Source organism: Centruroides vittatus, unplaced genomic scaffold (genome assembly GCF_030686945.1).
Source record: "Centruroides vittatus isolate TY-2023 unplaced genomic scaffold, ASM3068694v2 scaffold_386, whole genome shotgun sequence".
Taxonomy (NCBI): Eukaryota; Metazoa; Arthropoda; class Arachnida; order Scorpiones; family Buthidae; genus Centruroides; species Centruroides vittatus.
In genome coordinates, this window is record NW_027122706.1 from 6,731,342 (window position 1) to 6,755,140 (window position 23,799).

The following is a 23,799-nucleotide window of genomic DNA, read 5'->3' on the forward strand; positions in this document are numbered from 1 at the left end:
GACAATGGCATTTTACCAACACAACAGCAAACATTGTTTTATTGGTGTTCATTTTAAGGTGAGTCGACTGTAATTATAAATTAATTTTTAATTTAAAATTTATGGAAGAAAAGAATTTGCTCAGTGCAAATTCAAATCCTCAACTGGTTACTATGCAGATGCATTGCAGATTACACTATTAAATTTCTTCCATAGATTTTAAATTAAAAATTAATTTGTTGTAATTATTAAAATTATCTGGAGATGGTGTCCTAACCCTCTACCTTTAGTCAAATTATTTTATATTTAATTCTTAAATTAGCCTTATTATGGCCTGATATGTCAGTTGTTTTAGTATCACTTAAAATTGAGGTTTGTGGATTTATTGTTTATATATTAGGTTGTTCAGAAAGTAATTTCGTTTTTTCCATAAAAAAATAAATGCAATATTCTTATAATAAATAAATATTTTATTGAATTATATATTGACCATTTTGGTCAAATACCTGTTGTCATTGTTTCTGGTAGTAACAAGATTTCACATTCGTAAAAATTTTGATCGTTGTTTACAAAAAACTGATCCAAGTGATTTTTGATTTTTGACATTGTCATTTCAAGTAAATGTCTTACACTTTAAAAAAATTTGTATAGACCGGAACAAGTAATAATCTGAGTGTGCCTGATCTGGCGAATGTGGTTGGTGTGATAACACATCCCATCTAAGCTATAACAGTTTCTGACGAGTTACCAAACTTGTGTGAAATTTGGCATTATCATGGTAAAACACTACACTTTGTTTGTTGATCAATTCTGGCCTTTTCTGTTTGATGATATTACTCAAGTCGTTTATTCGATGGCAGTACACTTTCGAATCAATTGTTAAATTGTCTGGTAAAAGCCCGAAAATTTCTTTAAAATCCAACCATAGAGAGCATCTCTCGTTAATAACATGTAGAACCCGTATATCGAGCTTTGAAATGAAACCAATTCGTTTTAAGTAATAATAAACGGTTCAATTTATCAGATTTAATTTCTTAGTGATTTCACGTGTTGTTATACGGCAGATTGCTTCAATCAGTTCCTTTATTTTGTTTTCATTGGCTTCAAATGACCATCCAAAATGTGGTGTATCTTCGATATTAAAATTGCCAGAACGCAATTTTGTAAACCAGTTTTGGCACTGTCTCTCTCTCAACACATCTTCTCCAAACATGTACCACAATTTTTTCTTGTTTGAACAGCATTTTGATTTTTTAGTTATAAAAAAGCAAAATATGCCAAAAATGATGCTTTCGATTTTCCATATTTGATGGGTCACCAAAAAAAAACACAATTGTACAGAATCAAACAAAATTTTTTACAAATAAGCCTTAAAATGTCAGCTATCGAAGTATATAATGAAAATGTGGTTTAAAATAAAATTGGCTGGCAAAAATACATCTAATTCCTCTAGTAATAAAAACACGAAATTACTTTCCGAACAACCCAATATATCATTGTTATAGTTGATTCTTTTATTTTTAAATATAATTTGTGTAATTTGTTCTCTTAAAAACAACATTTTGAATGAAATTATTTTGTTTTTTCTGGATTAACAGTTTCATTAAATAGTTTTTTTTTATGAAAGATTTCTTCATTTGATTATGGTTATTTACTTTGATTATCAGAGGAAAGAATATGTAGTTTGATGTGATAAGTTGTATTAATTTTTCTGTTATGTATGATGTATACCGTAAATTTGTGTTTTTTTATAAATACAGTAGAGCGTTGTTTATTCGAAAGCCAATCAGTCGAAACGTCGGTTAACCAAAAGCATTCCAGTCGGCAAATTTAAATTTCCACTAGGGCTGTGGCGCTGCAGTCTTTGGCTATGTCTTGGGCTACTCCAATATTTTTTTTGTTGGTGTGTGTTTTAGCTGGCAGCACTGGCACTTTTGTGTGGTGTTTTTCTGAGGACTGTACGTTGGGACGTGTGTCATGCTGAATCAAAATTCGTTTCCATCGGGGACATTAATTTTGGATCTATGAATTTTATATTTGTAACAGGTCGTGCTGTAGTTGTTGTACCATTCGCAATGGCAACTAAACGTAAACACGTTGTTCTCGGTGTTTCTGATAAACTTAAAATAATAGATCAGTTGAAGTGTGGTGCTAGTGGATCAAGCTTAGCTTAGCTCAGAACTATGGAGTTGGAATTGCCACAATATTGGACATTAATTAAAAAGAACAGTGATTCCATTAAAAAATTTACAACTAGATTAACTTCTAAAGTATAATTTTTTTTGGTTATTATATTTTTCAATATATTTTGTTTGTACAAAATAAAGAAATTAATTTATAATGATACAATAGCCACAATTATTATTTTTTAAAATTTACGTTAGGCTTAACATCGACGAAAATTCAACGCAAAGTGACATGCAACAGAAAAAAATTTCAAAATGGGATAAGTTAATATATTTTTTTCGTACAGAATTGGTTATCCGAAAAATAAGTTATTCGAGCAACCCCAGTCCCCAGTTGATTCTGATAAATGACACTCTACTGTAATATATTTTTAGAGTTATAATCTTTTTTATTTTGAATTTTGAATTAAAATTATAACATTTTTCTTATAAAACAAATATTAATGTATGAATTAATACAACAAATTCTTTGCTCAAGTTTTTAAAAGTGATAAACATTTTGTTTTTAGAACTGTGTGCAATTTCAGTATGTTAGGTTTCATGATATAAAATAATGATGATGATGATTAAGAATATAGATTAAGAGGGTTGGTTTTGTAGATATTTTATAATTATGTTACAATTATAAAATATAGATGATGAAGATTAAGCAGATTATATTTGTAATCTGAACAATTTCATTATGTTGCAAATTATATATACCATATTTACTCGCATATAAGACAAGGTTTTTATTCATTTATCACAGCTTCAAATTCCTAGGTCGTCCTATATACTCGAGCGAAAAATTCTTTGCATTTTTGCAAATAATTTTTGTGAACAATGTATTTGCATTTTTTACCAGATGTCTTCCCTCCTGTGTTTAAAAACATAAGTATTTTATCTGGGTCATTTTGAATCATTCTTGTATATTGTCGAGAGTAAAGATGAATAGCAATAGAAAAAGCAAAGCTTTTGAATTGAATTCCAGATTGAAATTACAAAATCACATGGGCGCTCGATATAAGTTTTAACCCATTCCCATGTGAAAACAGATGCTTATTTGGAAATCAGAATTTGGAGGAACTCATAAGTGTAATCGATGGAGAGTGGATTTGACTGTTAAGAATTGGCAAAAATATAGGTTCCAGATTGTCCAGCTTTACATGAACAAATTATGTTGTCGATTTTACAAGATTTTCCTTAAACTTTAAAATGCCAGTAATTTTTACAGGACAATGTGTGCATTTACATTTATTTGATATTTTACTTGTGATTAAATGAAATAAAATTAGAATTGTATTAACAAATCTAATTTTCTTTATTTTGATCCTTAAAGTCACACCTCGTCCTATATATGAGTAAATACGGTATAATTGTACAAGAAAGAAATGAAACTGGAACCTTAATTAAATGAAAATAAAACTCAAACAGATTCAGCTAAATAGTAGTCTAAAAATGTACCTAATAAATCTTAATTTTTGACTTTGTTAACAAATAGTTTATTATTTATTTATATATAATTGTAAATTGAAAATTTTGTGTTTTTAAATATTTATATGATTTGATTTTTAGGCTTGATGATAATCAACCAGGAACTCCTTTAGCTGATGAACCACCTGTTGATTTAGAAACAGAGTTGGTTACAGATCAGAAATTATCTACTGATGCATTGCAGAACACATTAGATTCTCCTTATGTTTCATCACTTCCTATTGATGGTGTTTGTATTGAAAGTCAAGGTGATAATTCACTATCTCCAAGAATGGATAATATATCAGGAAACACTATTATGACAATTACTACACGTGGTCCAAAATATATGCATTCGGTAAGTTAAAGCAAAAGATTTCATTTATATTAAAAATTGTCATTACATATTAAACACTCTCAAATGCTAATAAGTTTTAATGAGTCATTTCATAATATATTTTCAGAATATAGAGTAGTTTTATATTTTTTAGGATTGGAATTCTTTAAAGATTAAATAAATTATTTTAAAATTTTAGGGATTCAATACTTACAGTGGATGTCTTCAAAATCAACATTCAAGACAATATCAGTCACGATCTAATTCTTCTAGGGGACCATCCCATGGTAAATTTTGAATTGAATTATAAATATGTGATTTATTGTACTGATTATGAATAAACAGCTTTAACTTCAACTATTATTTTCCTGGCTGTTACATATAACAGAAGGAAAGTATGATGATCAGTCAAAAATCTCCTTAAGATTTTTACATTTTTGGACAGGATACCTTGAAATGTTAAGAAATGCAAAAAAAAATATGGGGATAATTTCTGTGTGTATGGATGATGATGTGTGTGTGTGTGTGTGTGTGGGGGGCACAGTTTTATTCACCCTATTTGAAGCTTAATAACCTGGAATGTTGCATCATCATGTTAGAACCACATATGCTGCAATCTTTATATCAGTTTTAGGCAAAAGAAAGTTTTGTAACACTTCTATAGCAATAAGCAGTTACAGTAACAACATTTTTGTTGTCATCTTTAAAGAGGGTCCAATGATGCCACCAGCCCAAATTGCATACCAGTGGGTGAATAGGTCATTCATGAATTAATCTTGAGTTTTATGTTCCCCAGACTGACTATTCTGTTTGTTAACAGATCCATTTAGATCAAAATTATCTTTGTTATGCATGATTAAATTTTCAAAGAAATTTGGGTTTTCAATACTCATCTGTAACACTTTTGCACTCCATTCACGGTGGTATTTATGGTTATTTTGCGACTGTTGCATTAAATGAATCTTGTATAAGTGAAACTGCAGATCCTTCCATAAAATTTTCCATGCAGTTGTTGAAGAAGCACTAGTTTCTTGTGTGATGTTCAACAAAGGGTCTGAACATATACCAACACTTTTTCTCAAAGCATCAATGTTTTGTGGAATAAATCTTGCAGAGTATACTTCATTTGAAAATTATTGATTATAGTCTGAATTCTTGGCTTTGAAGGAACAATATATGCACCAAAATAATTTCATAGTTTTCTTTGATGATCTATTTTGATAAAAAGTTTTAATAATTATAACAGAGCATTTGACACCACAACAACATATGTCATAAATTACCAGCAACCAAATTGCAACTGGCTGCAATGCCACCAGGAGACTGGCAACAAAACAAAATCAGTACATAAAATACACCCTGTATTTTGAGAATTTGCATTTTATGCTGCTGCATACACCTAAATAAATTCAAAGATTTAACTGTTTTTATAACTTATTTGAATGTGTTTAGCAACACTTGGTTTTTTATTTCAACTTCCATGAATGAAACAGTCAGAAAAAATTTAGTTTTACAATTTGTTTATATAACTCTGATATACTGCTTTCAATATTGAATAGTTTTTTATGCCATTTTGTGTTAAGAGTTAGAAGTATTTGGTGTTTAAATGAAAAAGTTAAATGAAAAATAAAATTTGTGCAAATAGTATCAATGTATTAAATTTTGTTGTTAATAAGTTAGTGTCCTCTCTTCAATTTATTAAATAAAATAGTAATATTTTGTTTAGACATATCGTGTTATAGGAATTGGTTTATTGTTTTATTTTTACTGGTTTTAAGGTATGAAACTAAATCTTTTTTCCATACAGACAGTATATTTTATATATATATATGGATTTTTCAGAAAAGTATATAACATGTTAAAACAAAACTGGGTATATACAGTTTTATTTTTATTTTCAATAAAAATCAATCTTTTTGTGTTTTGAAATTTTTGAAAATAAAAATTTGATTGCCAGAGGTCTGCTATTGTTTAATTTATAAAAATTTTTATTACATTATATAAATGATTCAATTATGTACAATAATGAAATTTCTTTATAAACTGAAAAAAAGTAAATTGAATTTTTAAAAAAATAAATGAAATAAAAACAATTGAATTTTGTTTTAATTATTAATATTTTAAGGATCATCTCGTACTTCTCGGTCTTCACGAAATTCATATGGAACTCCTCCAAGAGAACGTTACAGACAAGCAAGAATGGAGCGAATAGAACGGTATGTTTATTTTATATTGAAATTTTTAATGGATTATTATTTTATTTTAGTATTTTAGAATTAATGTGTATGTGCAAAATATACTGGTATCATCTTGTTTATTCTTTCTGAAAATCAGGAATTCTACAAGAAAACATTAATTTGGAGTTTATTTTTCTTATAATGCATTACAATGCCAATATAAACCAAATTAGTTTCTTAAAATGAAATAAATTGTTATTTAAACATATATTTATCATGTTAGTTTGCAAAATGCTTAAAACATTGTTTACTGATCAAGAAGCAAAGTGATTGTTAACAAACTATGCAATTCTGTACTCTGTAAGCAATACCTTAAACATAACATTTACAATTAATGACAGTAAATAACATACAACATTAAAGTAATTTAGAAAAAAAGCATGCAAAAGTTTATAATAATATGCTTGATTTGTAAATTTGGGAGATCAGTTAAAATATATTTAAAAATATATATTTATATATATAAAGTTTGGAAAGTTATGATGATGATGATAATAAATGTAATGCAGCGACTGTTTCTCAGCTATTAACCTATCCAATGTTGAACTTTATCTCTGTTGCGTGTCATGCCAAAGTGAATTTTTGTCGATGTTAAGCCTAATGAAAATTACACGTTTTTGAAAAAATAATCATGGCTATTGTATCATTTGAAATTATTTTTTTATTTTGCACAAACAAAATAGATATATTAATAAATGTAAAAACAAATAAAAATTATACTTCAGTAAGTTAGTTTTAGTATAAAAATTATAATGACTAGCAACATCTAATTTCAAAAACATTCTGATGCTGAAATGAGATATCTTGGGTCCACAGGTCAAGGTCAACAGCTCATGACCCAAGATATATCGGGAATAATGGAGTAGGTTAATGGTCCCTAAACATTTCTAGATTCTAGACATCTAGAATATCTATAGTCTTCCAGAAACTTAGAATGTCTAAAGATATTTATGCAAAATAAGTGCTATGCCAAGTAGTGAAGCCTTTCTGTAGACTATGGATGCTAGCTCTATCAAGCTGTAAGTTCCTTGGATGTTGTTCTAGATCCCTTGGAATGGCTTCTAGTGTTCTGATTGCAATTGGAACTATAACTGTCTTCTTTTTCCGCAGTTGTTCGACTTTGATTTGCAGCTCTCTAATAATTAGAGGAAGTTACTAAATGGAGGAAAAATAATTGATAACACCTGGGATTGTAATATCTATAATTCGTGTTTTTTTTTCTGATTAGCATAATGTCTAATGTATTCAAAAATCTCAATATTTTTTTTACTTCTCCTTTTCTTCTTCAAATTTTTTCACTTTGTGGTTGTACCAAGTCTTGCTATGTTGGCAACTATACTTTTTGCAAATTTTTCGAAGAATCATTTAATCTAGTTTATTATGCCATTCAATATAGTTGTTTATGCAAACGTATGTGCTCAATGGTCTCTTCACTATCTCAATGGTCTTTGCAGAGAGACAGTACTTGAAATCTTAAGACTTTTAAATGTGTTATAATTGCATTTGTTCTTATGCAAGATCATGCAAATAAAATAATAAGAAGAATTTATTGAAAACTCAATTTTAAATATAAATACTAAAGACTAACAAAATATATTTGAAACATTCTACAAAGCATTTTATAAAAGCCTCCTGTTTCTCTCTTTAAAATCTCCTTTTCTTTGTCAATATTATGATCTCCTACTGTTGTCTTTTCTTTCAATATTCTTAAAGTACTGGCAATGAAGGACTTATTGGGCTGCAATTTTAAAAAATGTAGACCTATAAATTCCCCTGTTGTTCATTGTCTGTCTGTCTTTCCTTAATCTCAAACGGTGTTAGATAAATGAAATTGAAGACTAGATATGGAAATCTTATGGACAGGGAGACCCTGATTAACTATATACAAACTTCCAGTGCAAACCATAAGTCATGTTATTTCATTTCAAGCATTTTTCCATGAAAGGCATTAGATAGATGATCAGCATGACTCCATTACTTATGGAAAAGTATGATGTACAGGGCAAGACACTACAGTACTAATTTGAGGTGGAGAGCATATATTTTAAATTAAAAATATGATTCAAAATTTCAGCCTTGCATTGTGATGATGTCACAATAAATAATTGCAAGTTAATTATTTTAATCTTTCCTGTATTGTCAATTTCACTTTTTGATGTACTTTCTTTTTTCTTTGGTTTTCAGCAATTTAGCATTATTAACTTCTTTCAGCATTTCTTCTTCACTTTCTTATATTTATTCCAATAAACATTTCATTTCATTTTTTTAATTCTGTTTGTTTAATTTGTTTATTATTAATTATTATTGTTACTTAATTTATGGATGTTTTGTCTAAACATTTCTGATTTAATGCAATTTTTTGGAGTAATGTAATGCGGTCATATAATAGTCTTAAAATAGTTTTAATTTAAATGATTTTGAAATTATGAATAATATAATTTTTTTGGAAATAATATACATAAATCAATAAAATATTAAAACTCCTTAAAATATTTTAAATTATAATACAGTAAAAAATTTAAAGAATATTGAGGAATATGATTATGTTGTTTCAAGTAAAGAAATAAATCTGTGGTTAATCTGCAATTAAGGGATGGCCATATAATTCATGCACATGTACAAATCAAATAAATGTTGATTTTTAAACATATTTGAATACAATATTAAATATAATTATAATTTGTGAAATATCATATTGGAAAATTAAATACAGTAAATAAAATTATTTCATTTTCATTTATTTCAAGTATTTTTTAAGCTATAAGTAGATTTATAAACAGTATCACTAAACCCGATATATTATAAGACTAGACACCAACCAAATGCCAAAACTCTATTGGGCTAGTTTAAGGCTAATTACTAAATGAATTACGTACCAGTTAGGCGCCATCTCGTATTAACATTAATAATTATAATTAAATTAATTAATTTAAATAGTTTAAAACTACTGGGAGAAAAAATCGGCCCAGAGTGGGACTCGAACCCACAACTCCTGCTTACCATGCAGATGCGTTGCCAGTTGCGCTATCCGGACCTCCAGTTCGATCTCCCCTTCCAGCATATATAAACTAACATTATAACCATCAATGGTTATTACAATGCCAACTGGGGACACATTCAGCTCCCACGTCCTCATATTTTTTTTCTCCCTGCAGTTTTAAATTATTTAAATTAATTAATTAAATTATAATTATTAATGTTAATACGAGATGGCGCCTAATGCTTACCTCTAGAGCCAAATTGGTACATAATTCATTTAGTAATTAGCCTTAAACTAGCCCGATAGAGTTTTGGCATTTGGTTAGTGACTAGTCTTATAAGTAGATATTTTATAAAAAGTCATTGGAGTAGAATAACAAAAACTTTATTTACTATATTTATTTATTATATAGATATAATGTAAAGCCAGAATTTCTGATGATTATATCCACAAAACAACAAATTACAATATCCCCCCCCCAAAAAAAAAACTATTACAAAACAACAGTAAAGTAAGGTAAAAATATGATAAAATACAAAAATTGCAATAAATTATGTAAAATAATAACTTTTTGACAACAATTTTTTTTCATGTGTTTGTTTCATATATTAGCAGCTCTAAATTTCATATGCATTTCAATTTTTCTGAAGAGAGTATATCACGTAGAAAACTAGCACTGTAAAGTTTTGCTGGAGTTTACCTTTATTTACAAAAACACACAATAGTATTTTTGAACAACAAAATCCATCGTCAGGAGACATGCAAATTAATTAACTTAGTAGCTGTCCCCAAATCTGCACAACAACCAGATTTAGAGAACAACTACTAAGTTAATTAATTTGTAAATAAAGGTGAGATCCAGCAATGCAATTTGTTTTTTGCACTTTTAAAGAACTTGGAGTTGTTTTTACATTAAGCATATAAATCCTATAAATTTCTGGAAAAGTAAGAGAAAAATTGCCACTTTAGCATTAAAAGCATTGCCAGTGTCATCTTGTAGTGCCAATGCTGAAAAAACTTTTCAATTGCATAAAGCATTCTAAGACATGATAGAAGTAATCTCACTGAAGAAAATTTTGCTATTCATGTGATACTAACCATTAACTGAGCAACATTTATACTAGTGACATATGTGAGAAAGAAATAATTTAGATTGTTCTTTTATGAAAATTTACTTCCAGTAATAAACATAGACAAAATTATAATTTTTTTCTTAGAAATTATTGTTTGTAAATATATTATTAAGAATGCATAATTTTTATAAATTATTTGCATAAAAGTGGTGTTCCTAGTCAAGAGTTTTAATAGCAGTAAGGCAAATTAAGCAATTAATTTTTGTAGAATATATTTAAATTCTTATATTCATACGATACATAAAATTAATAAAATATAACAACTTTGATTTGTTATGTCCCTACAGCCATTTTTATGAATTTTTAAAAATATGTCAATGCAAAATTTTTAGTTTAAATGTCTTTACTTTTATTAAATTATAAAGCTTACTGAAATATTTTATTTTCCAAAAGTATTATACAGGATTGAAAATTTACTTAAACATATTTAATAGTCATATTATTATTCACAGATATATCTAGATTTGTTTTTGTATGAATACTATTTTAAAATATAAAACTTTGTTAATCACTTAATTTCAATTCAGTATTGTATTGATAGTGATTTTTATGATAGTTATTTTGTATATCAATGTTATTAATAATTAATTCTTAATATTTATTATTGATCTTTTGTTATAGTGTTGTGTATTTTTTCATAAAATATATTTTTGTTTAGAAATTCTGAGCCATCAAATTATAAACTGTCATATAAACAATCATATGGATATGCACAACAGAATCCTTCACAATCTGTTTCACGGAATTATCAAACACAATCAGCTGGACCACCTCAAAGTTTAGCATCTCAGTCAAGATACAGTCAACAGATTCAAACGCACAGAACTAATATTCCTCCAGAATATGTCACACAAAATATTCAAAGACCTCATCCTCCACCACCTGGATTACAACCTAATTATTCTGTTCAACCACCTCCTCCAGGTAATAAAAAATAATTGTACTGTTTTTAACATTAAATAATTTAATACACAAATTATTATTATATATATTATATATATATATTTGATTTGAAAGCATAATCTCTGAATGCTTAATTATGTGTGTCAAAATTTTTGAACTTTTATGTAAAAAATATTACTTAAATGAAATCTTAGTAAATTTAGCAATTACATTCCAGGATTTAGTAATTTAAAGAAAATCACATACTAGAATAATAAAAAGTTTTTAATATTTTCCAAAGTATGAGTAATTGTTTAAAATGATTACATTTTTGTATTCACTCATTAAGTTGTCAAAAACATTTTAAAAGTGATTTGAATTTTCCACTATCAAGTTTTTTGTCATGTTTTAATATTATTTCTGTCTTTAAACCTTGTTCTTTACAGTATTGATTTGACTGTAGAAAAACAAGAAATAACTCAGGAGATTGATAATTATCAAGGAATACATAAGCTGGTTTTGTTTTGCTCTGCCAAATACTTTACCATACAGTACAATTTACATGAGATCAGATGGGATAACAGCTTTAATAATTGCATAATTATGATAAAAATCAATATTTTTCAGAAAATTATACTTTGTTTTATATTTTTTTTAAGGATTAAAAAATTCATGTTATTGTAATACATAGAAAAGTATATTTTTATATTTAAAAATTAAATTTAAAATTATTAATATTTTTTAGAAATGTAATTTTAGTAAAAATAAAGTAAATGTTCATTATTAAAAATTTAATGATTCATTCAGTTATAACAATTATCAAAAATTTAATATCAGTTTAATTTGTATATAGGTTCTTCTCCATTGAATATGCATGGCTTATCTGTGCCTCCTTCCCAACCACCACCACCTGGTGTTGGTCCCATTATGCTAACAGGTCCTCCATCTCACAATTCTATATATCCATATTCACATGATGCATTCTACCGAGAAACTCGGCGATTGAAAGACAGGTAAATTTAATTATTATAAAAGTAATTAAAGCACAGCTTTTTTTAAAGTACAATTTGAGAATTATTATAAAACTACATAATTTATCTTTATATCTAACTTGTGTTGAATTATTTGTATCTGTTCATAATAAGTACAGATGAGCATAATTAAAGTACAATATTGTTGCAGTAATTCATATCCCTAATAGAGCTCCTTGTGATCCAAACAGCCTCTGTCATATATCTAACTAAAAAAATGTGCTTATTCTAAATGTTACATATGCTGTCCACATGTAAACTATAAACATAAGCACATGTTTTCATATAATGCTACTTATTCCTTCTGTGACTCTAAGGACATGTATTCTAAAAATATACCTAAATTTAAGTGTTTAAAATACATCATTTGTTCCATACTACCACTTCATTATGATCACAGAGTTTTTATGCATAGCAGAAGTAATTTTAGTGTCTTTGGTCTGATAAAAGGTTCTTCAACTAAAGAAAAGTTTTTGTCATCTTGTTTCATATGCAGCACATGGAGTTGTTTACTTGAATGACTTTCACAAATGACTTCTGTTTATTTTTTGAAATTATAACTTGAGAAAGAGAGATTTTTTTAGTTAATACAAAATTCCTGTTGTAGGAGATAAAACTATAGCCTATTGGCAGGAACTTTTCAAATCAAATACAGAAAAATTGTGACAAGGATCTGGTTGTTGTTCTGACCAACAAATCAATCAGACCATATACTAAAAATGCAAAATATATTTTTTTCTGGAGGTTGAAAACATGATCTAACAAGAATAATCATAATACAGTAATTGGATTTATTTTATTGTTTTAAAATTGATTAATATAATTTGCATTTATTATACTATTATACTTTCACATTTTCTCAATTAACCACCTGTATTCACATTAACAACATGAAAGACATCATTTAATGTCAATGTAGATTATAAACAAACTTGACCTGTTTTTACAGATCGCTTTAAATTTATATAGCGCCCTCTATAATTTATTAAAATTGCCAATTGTATGTTTTTGAACTGCTTGTGCTAGAAAATGCTTCTTACAATTTTACTTTGCAAACGTTTATTTTTTATTACTCATTTTTACCCATTACCAGTGATAAGAATTAAGCCTCCTTCCCAATACCACTCACCACCATTAACACTGCTGTTATGTATTGATTCACCAAAAATTGATTAAATAATTATCTTGCTTGCTTTTATTAATTTTTCTTAAATATATGTAAAACTCACATTTATTTTAATGTTTAATATTAAGTGTTTTCGGTCTTAGAAGTTTTAGGGTGGTTTTTGAGAGCAGAAATATACCCTACAGATTCAAATTTTGTTTATGTCAATTAGCCTGTGGTAAAATCGGTTTTATTGTACCAATGTGTTGTTTCACTTAGTCTCAGTTTTTAAGAACCTATCAATAACATTAAGTGAGGACTTACTGTATATAAATATTTATGTATGAAAATCAAATATTTAATAATTTAAAGCAATTATTTTCATCTGATGGTATGAAAGTATAACTTTTGGAATAGGATAATTGTTTATACACATTAAAAACAGAAGTTGCATTACTCAGAATTCTTGCTTGTTTCATGGGATATGGCAATACAGTACCAGAGCAATTTGTCAAGGGTGTACCGGTATATCCTGGAAAGAGTTTTTATAGAAAATTAGGTCCTATTTAGATGTTACACATTTGAAGAAAACCCAGAAAACTTGATATGGTCACTCAGGCTTACACCCAAATGACTACCAACTGCCAGTGTTCAGTAGTTTTATTCACTTGGCCATTGGTGGACATGAATTACTAGAGAGGAATGTAAAATTGAACTACAAATTTTGTATTGTCAATAAAGAAAAACCATTGTTATTTACATTAAAAATTTTGATTATGAATGTGCTTCACATACTTCATGAAAGACTTAATCTAATTTATTTTCTAATTATTGAAGTTTTTTGATTAAGATTGAAAAGATTAATTTGAAACTTTTTAATTAATTTTATAAATAAATTTATTGATATGAGAAAAAATGCCATAATTTCTACTTATTGCTTACTATGGCATATTTGATGATATAGAACTGTTAATTCTCACTAAAATAAAAAGATTACTTGACTTTTGCTAATTGGGATCAATGAGTAGTACCATTAAACAAAGTTAAACATACATTTTACTGAAATATTTGATTTTTATTTCTTAGAAAAATATATGGAAAATATCATATTTAATTATTAAATATTTTTGGCAAATGACTGAATATTTGCCTTGATTTGTAGCTTTGAAGTAAAATATTGTTAAACATTAAAAATTAATATTATTGATAATTATATTTAAAATAAGTAATATAAATGGAAATTTCTCTGTTTAGGAATGCAACATAATAATAATAATAATTCATTTTTTCAGAAACAGAATAGGAGATCCTATGGATGATTTTGCTCGTGAATTATTAGAATACAGACGGGAACAACAGCATAGACCACACTCTAGATATCATTCAAGATCGCGTTCATCGTCATCTCATTCTTATAATAGTTCAAAATCATGGCCACATTCTGTATCACGATCTTTATCTCATTCTTGTTCAAGGTCACGTTCTCGTTCATTTAGTAGTAGATCTAGATCTCGCTCAAGATTACGTTCTAGATCTAGATCATTTTCTAGATCATCTCATTCAAGATCAAGAAGCATAAGTAGATCTAGGTCTAGGTCTAGAGGGAGAACTTCCCCGCACCAACGTTCTAGATCAAATTCTCCGAAAAATTTTGTTAGATATATTCCAAGGTCGCCCTATCATCAAAAGAAGGATTATGCTACAAATTTTTACAATCCAACATACCCTGCGTCATATACAGGTTCCATTCCACATCACAATATTCCTATAGAACACTATGCTGATAGGTCAAGATATTATCGCGATCAATATAGAGTTTATGAGGAATATCACAATCCATATAATAGTCCTAGATATGAACAACACGACCAGCGGTATGACAATAAATATATGCATGAGTATCCGAGATTCGATGACATTCAGCACAGGGGAAGAAGTCGCGAATTAGAAAAATCCGAAAGACCAAGAATTAGCGAAAATACTTACAGAAGAGAAAATACATCAAAATCAAATACAGAAAAGAAGATAAAAGAAAGTGAATCAAAAGAGAATGCAGATAATTTTGCTAAAAATAAAAAGAAGGATGAAAAAGTTAAACACAAGAAACATCATCATAAAAATCGCGAAAATAAAAAAGAGGTTAAGCACGAAGTGGAGCATAAGAAGAGAGAACTAGTGGATGATTCAAATAAGCCTGAGCTGGTTGATACGCAAATAAAAACGGTAACTGAAACAATGGAAGAACAAAAAGTAGTTCCGGTTCATGAAATTAAGGAAAAGAAGCATAAACACAAAAAGAAAAAAGACAGCGAAGAAAAGAAAAAGAAAAAAGTAAATCATAATCCGAATGAACCAGAAAAACCCACCAAAACTAAAAAGAAAAAAGCAAAAAAAAGAAAACGAAAAATCTCACCAAAAATCCCAGTCAGTTGAAAAATCAGAAAAAATTCCTATAAACGAAGATTTAAGTAACAAAGTTAACATTCAAAATGAAATCGTTTTAGAAGAAAATGTTTCTGTTTCAAAAGAATCTGATGTCTTAAAAGAAAAAGTTAATATTGAAGAAGAAGTTAAACCAATAGCATTAATGAAAGATGTTCTTCCTCCATTAGAACAAATTATAGAAGAAAAAACTGAAATTAAGCCTACTTTTGAACCTATTGCAGAACCGAAAATTATCTTAATGGATAATCCCGATGAAAATGTTTATAAAAACGAAAACGAGACAACTGCAGAAAATACTGATGAAAAAGTGTTGTCACCCGAACAAATTGAATTATCTCCTAGAGAACCGGAACATCACGATGTGATTCCGACTGTTAGTGATGCAAGTGCTCCAGAAATAAGTTTTGAATTACCCGAGATATCTAAATGGGAAAGAGAAGAGTTTGAAGAAGAAGAAAAATCTTCAAATGATGATTCCAATTCTTTGCAGAAAGAGATGAGATCTTCGCTGTCTTCTGATATTATTCAGAGAGCAGAAAAGGCAATTTTACAAAAAGCGCTTAAAACTGCAATCGTAGGTCCTCCAGTTTCCAGAGAGAAGCATACTTACAGAGGAATGGATCGAAAAACAGAAAAATCATCAAGAGTCGGAGAAGCGCCTAAAGATACTGTTGTAGTCGTATCCAATATGAAAGATAAAGAAAAAAGTAAAGAACAATCAACAGATAAAGAAACAAAATTAAAAGATAAGTCTGAAGAAGCTTCGCTTCAGATCACTATATCTGCAGAAAAGAACAAACGATCAGTGCAAACGACTAAAGTGAAAAGCAGCAGTTCCAAAGACAAATTATCAGATAATTCTCAGATTAAGAAATTAAAATTAGACAGATCCAAATTTTTAGAAAAGAGTAAAAATGAAGCATCATTAAAACATTTTATTAACGAAGGAATGACAGCCGAAAAAGTATTCTCGAACGATAGTTCGAAAGAATTTAGCAGCAAAAGTCTTCCTACATCTAGAAGAAAAGATAAAATTATTATATGTAAAATAGAAAAGGATAGGAGATTTAATTTAGAAAATGATCAAGAAAAACAAAGTAGTCACGAAGAAGAAAGTGATTCTAGATCAAGAAACGTTTCTAGTAAAAAATCCCCCAGAAGATCAAAACCTGCCGACAGTAATTCATTTTTCACAAAACGAACATACGAACATAATGATCATAAACGTGAGATCAGCGATAGTTCGGAAAGGGAATCGAAATCAAGAGAATCGCATGTCGATCACGACAGTGAGAAACGGTCATCTCATTCTAAACGAGTAATTAATTTAGATGAAAAAATAAGAAGAAAAGAAGAAATAGAAAGGTCATCGTCGAGAGATTATAAAGATAACTCTGTTTCATATCACAGAGAGAAAGAAAAATATAGAGAAGAACCATCTAACGTTAATGTAGAAAAAGAAGAAAGATCGCGATCTAGAAGTTTCGATTCTGGTCAAAGCATCGATAATAAACAACTCCACTCTTCCACACAAGATAGAAGCGACGATAGAAAGAAAAGAGTTCCGAAAAGAAGGATTAGTAGCCATAGCTCCAATACTGAAATGAAACAGAAAGAAAAGGCTGTATTTAGTGAACGAATGAAAGCACCAAAGCATTCAAATATCGATAGTAGAGGTTTCCAAGAACCACATGTTAGAAACCGAAAGGAATCGCTACACGACGAATCGAAATTTGAGCCTAATTACGACGAAACTAGTGAATCCGAACAAAGTAGTGACGCGGAGGCAAAAATTAGGAGATCAAGGCATAACGAAGAGAAATCTAGGAAACATGTAGATCAAATTCTCGTTGCGAGAACGAGCGATAATGAAATAGAAAGAGAGAAGGCGAGACAAGCTGCTTTTAGACACGAACATCATAGAGATAAAGTAGAGGTGAAGAAAAGAGAAAGATCTGTTAGTCCACAGAGTTCTTCGGCAAGTTCACCGTGTAGCAACTTTTCCGATGTCGATAAATCTTCCGCGAAAAGACACAAAAGCGAAACACCCGATTCAGACTTAAAACTAAGACATAGGAAATCTAAACACAAAAAGCACAAAAAACATAAGCGGAAACATAAGAAAAGGAAAAGTCATAAATACAGAGAGAGATGATCTTTTTCTTAAAAATGCCGTCTATGATACTTACATTATAATGCGTGATTTTGGACACGTTACACGGAAAAAGAATCGACACACATATTGGTTGTGTTACACAAGTTGTGTATGAGTTGATTTTGTGCCGATATGCGAGTCTAAAAGATTCTCTAACATTAATATTCTTTTAGTAATATACAAAATTATATGTACAAAACATAGTTTACGTGGCCATTAATTTCTCATGAAAATTGCAAGTGACTTTGATAAATGAAATCGTCTTACGAGTGAATAAATGCAGTATTTTGTTCGGTTGAATTTTATATATGTGTAGTATATATAAAATTCATTTCATTTGTAAAGGCAGCGGTTGGCATATGGGAATGTCAAATGCATTCTTATTAATATTGTATTGTAGAAAATTGTGTAAATAAATGTTTTGACAAAAAAGAAAAAATCGTCATTTTATTATTTGATCCGTTGAAATAGAAAGTAATTTTTTTGATAAACTGACTAAAACCACTTTCAATAGTTCATTTGAATTTTTAAATTAATAATATAAATTTCAAAAGACAAAAATAGCTTTTTTTTTAAAATTCATTGCTTAATCAAATTTATTTAATATTACTGAAATAATTTTTAGCTGGCTGTCATATATATAACAAAGAGAGTCGTATTCTTATTGTCATATATGTTTTTTGTATTACGTACAGTACATGATTTCAAACTGATATTTGCAAGTTAATGCAAAGAATAATAAATAAAATACATATTCGTGAAGATATTTCGTTCAAAAATACGATATTCACGAATGTTCGTAAAACTATGTGAAAACCAATGTAAAAAATGAGTTAGATATATGGAATTAAAAGTGGATTTTACGTTTCTTTAGTAAGATAACATACTTTAATTGCACAAGATGTGTCAACTTTTCTATTCAAATATATAGAATTTAATTCGAAGGACATATTTATTTGCAGTTTAAACCAATAATTTTTTAATAAATTGATTTTAATCGTTAAAATGATTTAAATTTTAAATAAAAAGTAAGTTATTTTTATTGTGTAAACAATTCTCACAGAATTATATTCATATTGCTAAACACTGATATACTGTATAAATTGTGCTATAAAACAAACCAACTTCAGCAACAGCAAGTGAAAGCAGCCATCAAAATTGCATATGAAGCGTTTAAGAAAAGTTTTGCTTGGAAGATAGTAACGCAGATTATGATTAGAGTATATAATTATACTGTATTTTTTAAATTGCTAACTGCTTCAAAATATTTGGAATCTATTCAAACTTCATAGTATGGAATGGGTGAATTTCTAATAATTATGAAAACAAATATGAATATTTTAATATAAAATCAGATCGTCTTATTCAGTAGAACTTTAAAAAATCTCTAGCAATTTAGAAAGCTCTGGTTTATTACTAGCGATCATAATTAGACATTTAATTTGTTGTTAAAAACAGTCATAATCGATCATTCATAATACTTTCTAATCATAACAAAAAAAAAAAAAAAAAAAAAATGTGGACTGCTTATTTTGATTTAATGAAAAAGATAATCAAAATTGCCTTATAATAGTTTGCCTTATAATTCATTTATTCGTAATATTTATTTGAAATTTTAAAGTAGTTATGATACTTTCTGATAAGAAAAATATCAATAATAATAATAATAATAATAATAAAATGGCCCAATTAAAATCATACGGACCAAATTACTAATCGCGCGAATTTTATTAAGTTTTCGAAGAAAAATTCTAGAAGAGGGAAAATTCCAGCACAGTTGTAAATGCTAATGACGATTGTACTCGTTATTAAGTCCGATCTTACTCGAGATAAGGCACACGACCACCAAAATTTAATAGCATCAACTCCCTAATACACAAATAACCATATGTAAAGAACCCCACCCCCCAGTTTTTTTATTTCTCGAGGTTTCAACGTCCACTGAGTCCAAAAGTGCGAAAATCTTGGGCATTTTTTGCTCGATCGCCATACTTGCCCTCATATATAACAGCTGGGAAAGTAAAAAACGGGACACCGGCACCCTTACAGCACATTATATAAAATATACAATATATATACTGTATAAACAGGTATTTCTTGATTAACGCAGTTAGTTAATTCCTCCAGTGGCGTGCCGTGATATTTGATGATAGGTAAGCTGTGTTTCTGTAAGAAGCCGACTTACAGGGGCAATCAATTAATTGTGCGTCAGGGCCCGTTCGTATTCGTTCGTTCGATAAGCCAGTAACAACCGTATACTTCTTTAAATGTATTTTTAATAGATTATCCGACGTACTTAATATATAACAAAGTTCAATATAATTACCTCCGTTATTAGATTCAATAAATTCCCTACGCCCTCTAAATGCCAATTCTTGCTTTGAGAAAAAACACATAACATCTATTAATTTAGATATATCTATTAATCGTAATCATCTTATTATAATTTTCAATATTTATTTTATATTATGTTAAATTCTATTCCGCGTTGATTTCCAAATTGCTTCAATTTTACGAAAGGATCGTCATTCGTCATAAATTTTATCGTCAAAATGTCGAAGTTTTTTTGTTGACGTATTTATATTTAATTTAGGCATTGGTCTTTCTCTTTTAATAATGTTTTCTTTTTCATTATATTGGTCTTGAACCAAAACTTTTTTAAAATAAATTTTTGAATCACTAGCCAAGATATAAGGGCTAAAATTAAAATTATCAGAAAAACTTACTTGGTAAAACAAAATGTGTGACGAATATACATACCTAGTACAAAAAGTTCTTCAATTGTATGAATATACTTTTAAAGAAACTTATAATTAAATATAACTTTGTGAAGAAACATACATAAAATAACAAAATATTCTTTACTTTTTAAATCTTAAAACAATCCACTTAGTGAAATAGCTCCCTACGAGTGGCTAATGAATGGAATCAGAGACGGTCCAGGTAGGTGTGTGCGTGCCAAATCCCGAGGATGCCGATACCGGTCAATGTCAAATGCCTCTTTTGTCGCATCACTAGTATATATCAAAGGACGCGACGGGGTTGTTGTAGATTTTAAACGTTTCTCACCATAGCTGTAAAAATCTAAATATGTTAAACTTAACAGATTGTCCGTCGTTCGTTTTCTAACTAATTCGTTTTAGGACCAATTGTTCACGGAAATTTCCAAAATTTACAACTTTTCGGTCACTCTCATTGAACTGGAAAAATTTCTGTCTTTATTACATCTAATATTAAGAAGAGATCAGACCCCACTGTACTCGGCAAGAGATTGGTTCGGTTAATCTTCTGTTTAAGTAAAATTTTGGCTCTTTCATCGGGGTTTTATTTATGTTTCTAATTCCCTAATCGCTTAATTATTTAACTACTACTTAAGTAGAAATAAGTTGAAACCGGTTACTTTGTACTTGAATATCTGTAGTCTTAGGAAAGAAGCGGAAAGAAATTTTTATGACAACCGATACATAAATCGTAAATTTAAGGAAAAATAAATTCTAGAGCTTTTTTTGTACCATTGTACGTCTCATTCATTAAATTTAGGTTGTAAAAGTATACAGTTAATTTTTTAACACTGTACTAGAATTGTACACGTTTTTCTGCATCCCCTTACAGATGGGAGATACTAAAATCGTAATATCACCGGTTTATCATTGAAATCCGTAAGTAATATAAGATGGGAGAGCAGAATAAACGCGGAATAAATATATCAAATATTTTAATGGATTATTTTTAAACTCCTGTCAACTATACAGAACTATCGTAAAAACATGCCAGTAAATTCCTATCGGTTGGGTTAAGTTATAAATCTACTCTAATAGTGGACAACCTTTTTTATAACATGGGCCAGAATAAATTTTATGTTTTTTCTGCGGGCCGTAGTAGTTAATTGACGCCTTCTTGTGACTTGTAATTTTTTTAGTCTGCAAATATGAAATAAATAAATAAAAAGTTAATTACTACATTTATTTCTCTTATCGTTTTCGAAAATTACAAAGAATTGGAAAAATAACTATTAATTGGTTATTTTTCCAATTTAATAATCTATTAAAGATCTCGCGGGCCGGATAGAAACTTTTCGCGAGCCGTAGCTGGCCCCGGGCCGGGGGTTGTCCGCCGTTGATCTAGTTACTCGTGATTCACATAATCGGGTGAGGGCGCCGAATATCTAGCAGGCAGGCAGCTAACAGCCCACAACCGGTCCGGGATATAAAATTAGAAGCTTTATGCGTGTGTTGCTTCTACCAGCTAAACCGGGTGAGGTTGGTGCTTCGTAAACCGCATGTGTCAATGCCTATATAATCTGGCTGATTGGAAACTGACCCGGTTTCGACATTCCTTCTGCCACCGAATTATTCGAATATACAATAGCAATCTTATCGTTTTTTTTCACATGTAGTTATAGAAATTTGTAAAAGATACATAATGCGGTTATAATAAAATATTAATTTTAATTAATGCAAAGTACGTTAAAATATGAAAATTTATATTTTATAAAAATACAAGGGAGAGCGGCCGGATGGCTGAGCGGTCAAGGTTAGCAGCCTGCCGCCCTGGGGGACCTGGGATCGAATCCGGACGGGTCGAAAAATCCCCAGGGAATTTTCGGGGGGTGGTCCGTCCGGATATGTCGGTCCCCGTCCCTCACCACCCGGCCGCCCCATTGTGGGCCTGGCCAAACCCATAATGGGCTTGCTATAAGAGGCCCTCTTAGTGCCCACTGGGCGGAAAGAGTTACAAAAAAAAAAAAAATACAAGGGAGGTCATTGGAAGGTGGAATCGGCGCTTCCATCGCTTCCAATGACAGCACGCCACTGAATTCCTCGATGATACCGCGTTAATCGCGTTACTCGATGATGCCGCATCATCGAGGTACAGTGGTACAGTACCTCGGTACTCGACCGAACGATTACAACAATCTAGAACAAATTTTAATTTTGTCATTAGTAAAAAGTTTTCTGTGATAAAAATGAGTAACTACTTTAAAAATAAAATGAAACTTGAAACTTCCTTGGGGATTAAGAAAAGGGCACAACCCGATGACAAAGGGGCACATGCCCCAAGTGACCTGATATACGGACCCACATGGAGACCGCGTGACTTCATAGTATCGGGATAGAATTGAGGCGGAATGCTGCGTTTTGTAATTAAATTTTTTTAAATTTAGTAATACTACATATAAATTATTTTTTGTTCCATCGAACCAGAGCACTGACAGGTTTGAATGTGTGTGTAAGGATGTGTGTGATCAACGGTTGCTCGCCAAACGAGTAGGCGATCCTTACGTCTCTGTGAAGATTTGGAAGTGGGCCTACTATTTGTGCAAATAAGAAAATTTTTTCTAAGTTTTGTATAGAAGAAAATAAATAATTATTATTATAAATTAACGTTGTAAAAATAAACCGCCAAACAAGAAAAAAATAGTAAAAACGAAAAATGAATATTACATGTCTAGAAATTTCCGAGAAAGTCGGACTTCTCAGGTTGAAACAATAGATGAATTTGAGTACTTAGATCGAACATCTTCGATAGTAATCGAATTGTCCGTCGACGTTGACTCATCCAACGACCTGGGTTCCGATCTCGTTACAATTCGTAACGAAGGGGGGGACCAATTGGAAAGCGGAGGCAAGTCGGCATCGACCTATCGGAATGTTCGATCTGGAACTCAAAAGAAAGTTATAAAAACCGTCAAAAAAGGATGTGACGTTCTCGGTTATTAGTTCTCTCAGTTCTCTTGGTTCTTGGAGCTTTGGCTCGCGATCTTACGAGTGTGTGTGTTTCCGTGATCTTCGGCAGTTGGATTACATCTCTTTTGGAATGTCACCCGCTCCCCTGGATTTGTCACCTGTTATCTGAATCGTCCCTGCTTCCGGAACT

At 29.7% G+C, this 23,799-nt stretch overlaps 1 protein-coding gene across 1 annotated transcript in view; it reads left to right on the forward strand.

Annotated features, from left to right (window-relative positions):
- Positions 1–18,361, forward strand: part of snama (something that sticks like glue) — a 133,701-nt gene extending 115,340 nt beyond the window's left edge. Inside the window, 7 exon segments of the mRNA XM_067286829.1 lie at positions 3,720–3,975; positions 4,154–4,241; positions 6,080–6,170; positions 10,963–11,228; positions 12,040–12,199; positions 14,615–15,728; positions 15,730–18,361. Of these exon segments, the coding sequence (XP_067142930.1) occupies positions 3,720–3,975; positions 4,154–4,241; positions 6,080–6,170; positions 10,963–11,228; positions 12,040–12,199; positions 14,615–15,728; positions 15,730–17,922 (4,168 nt within the window). The 3' untranslated portion in view covers positions 17,923–18,361.
- The last annotated feature ends 5,438 nt before the right edge of the window (positions 18,362–23,799 follow it).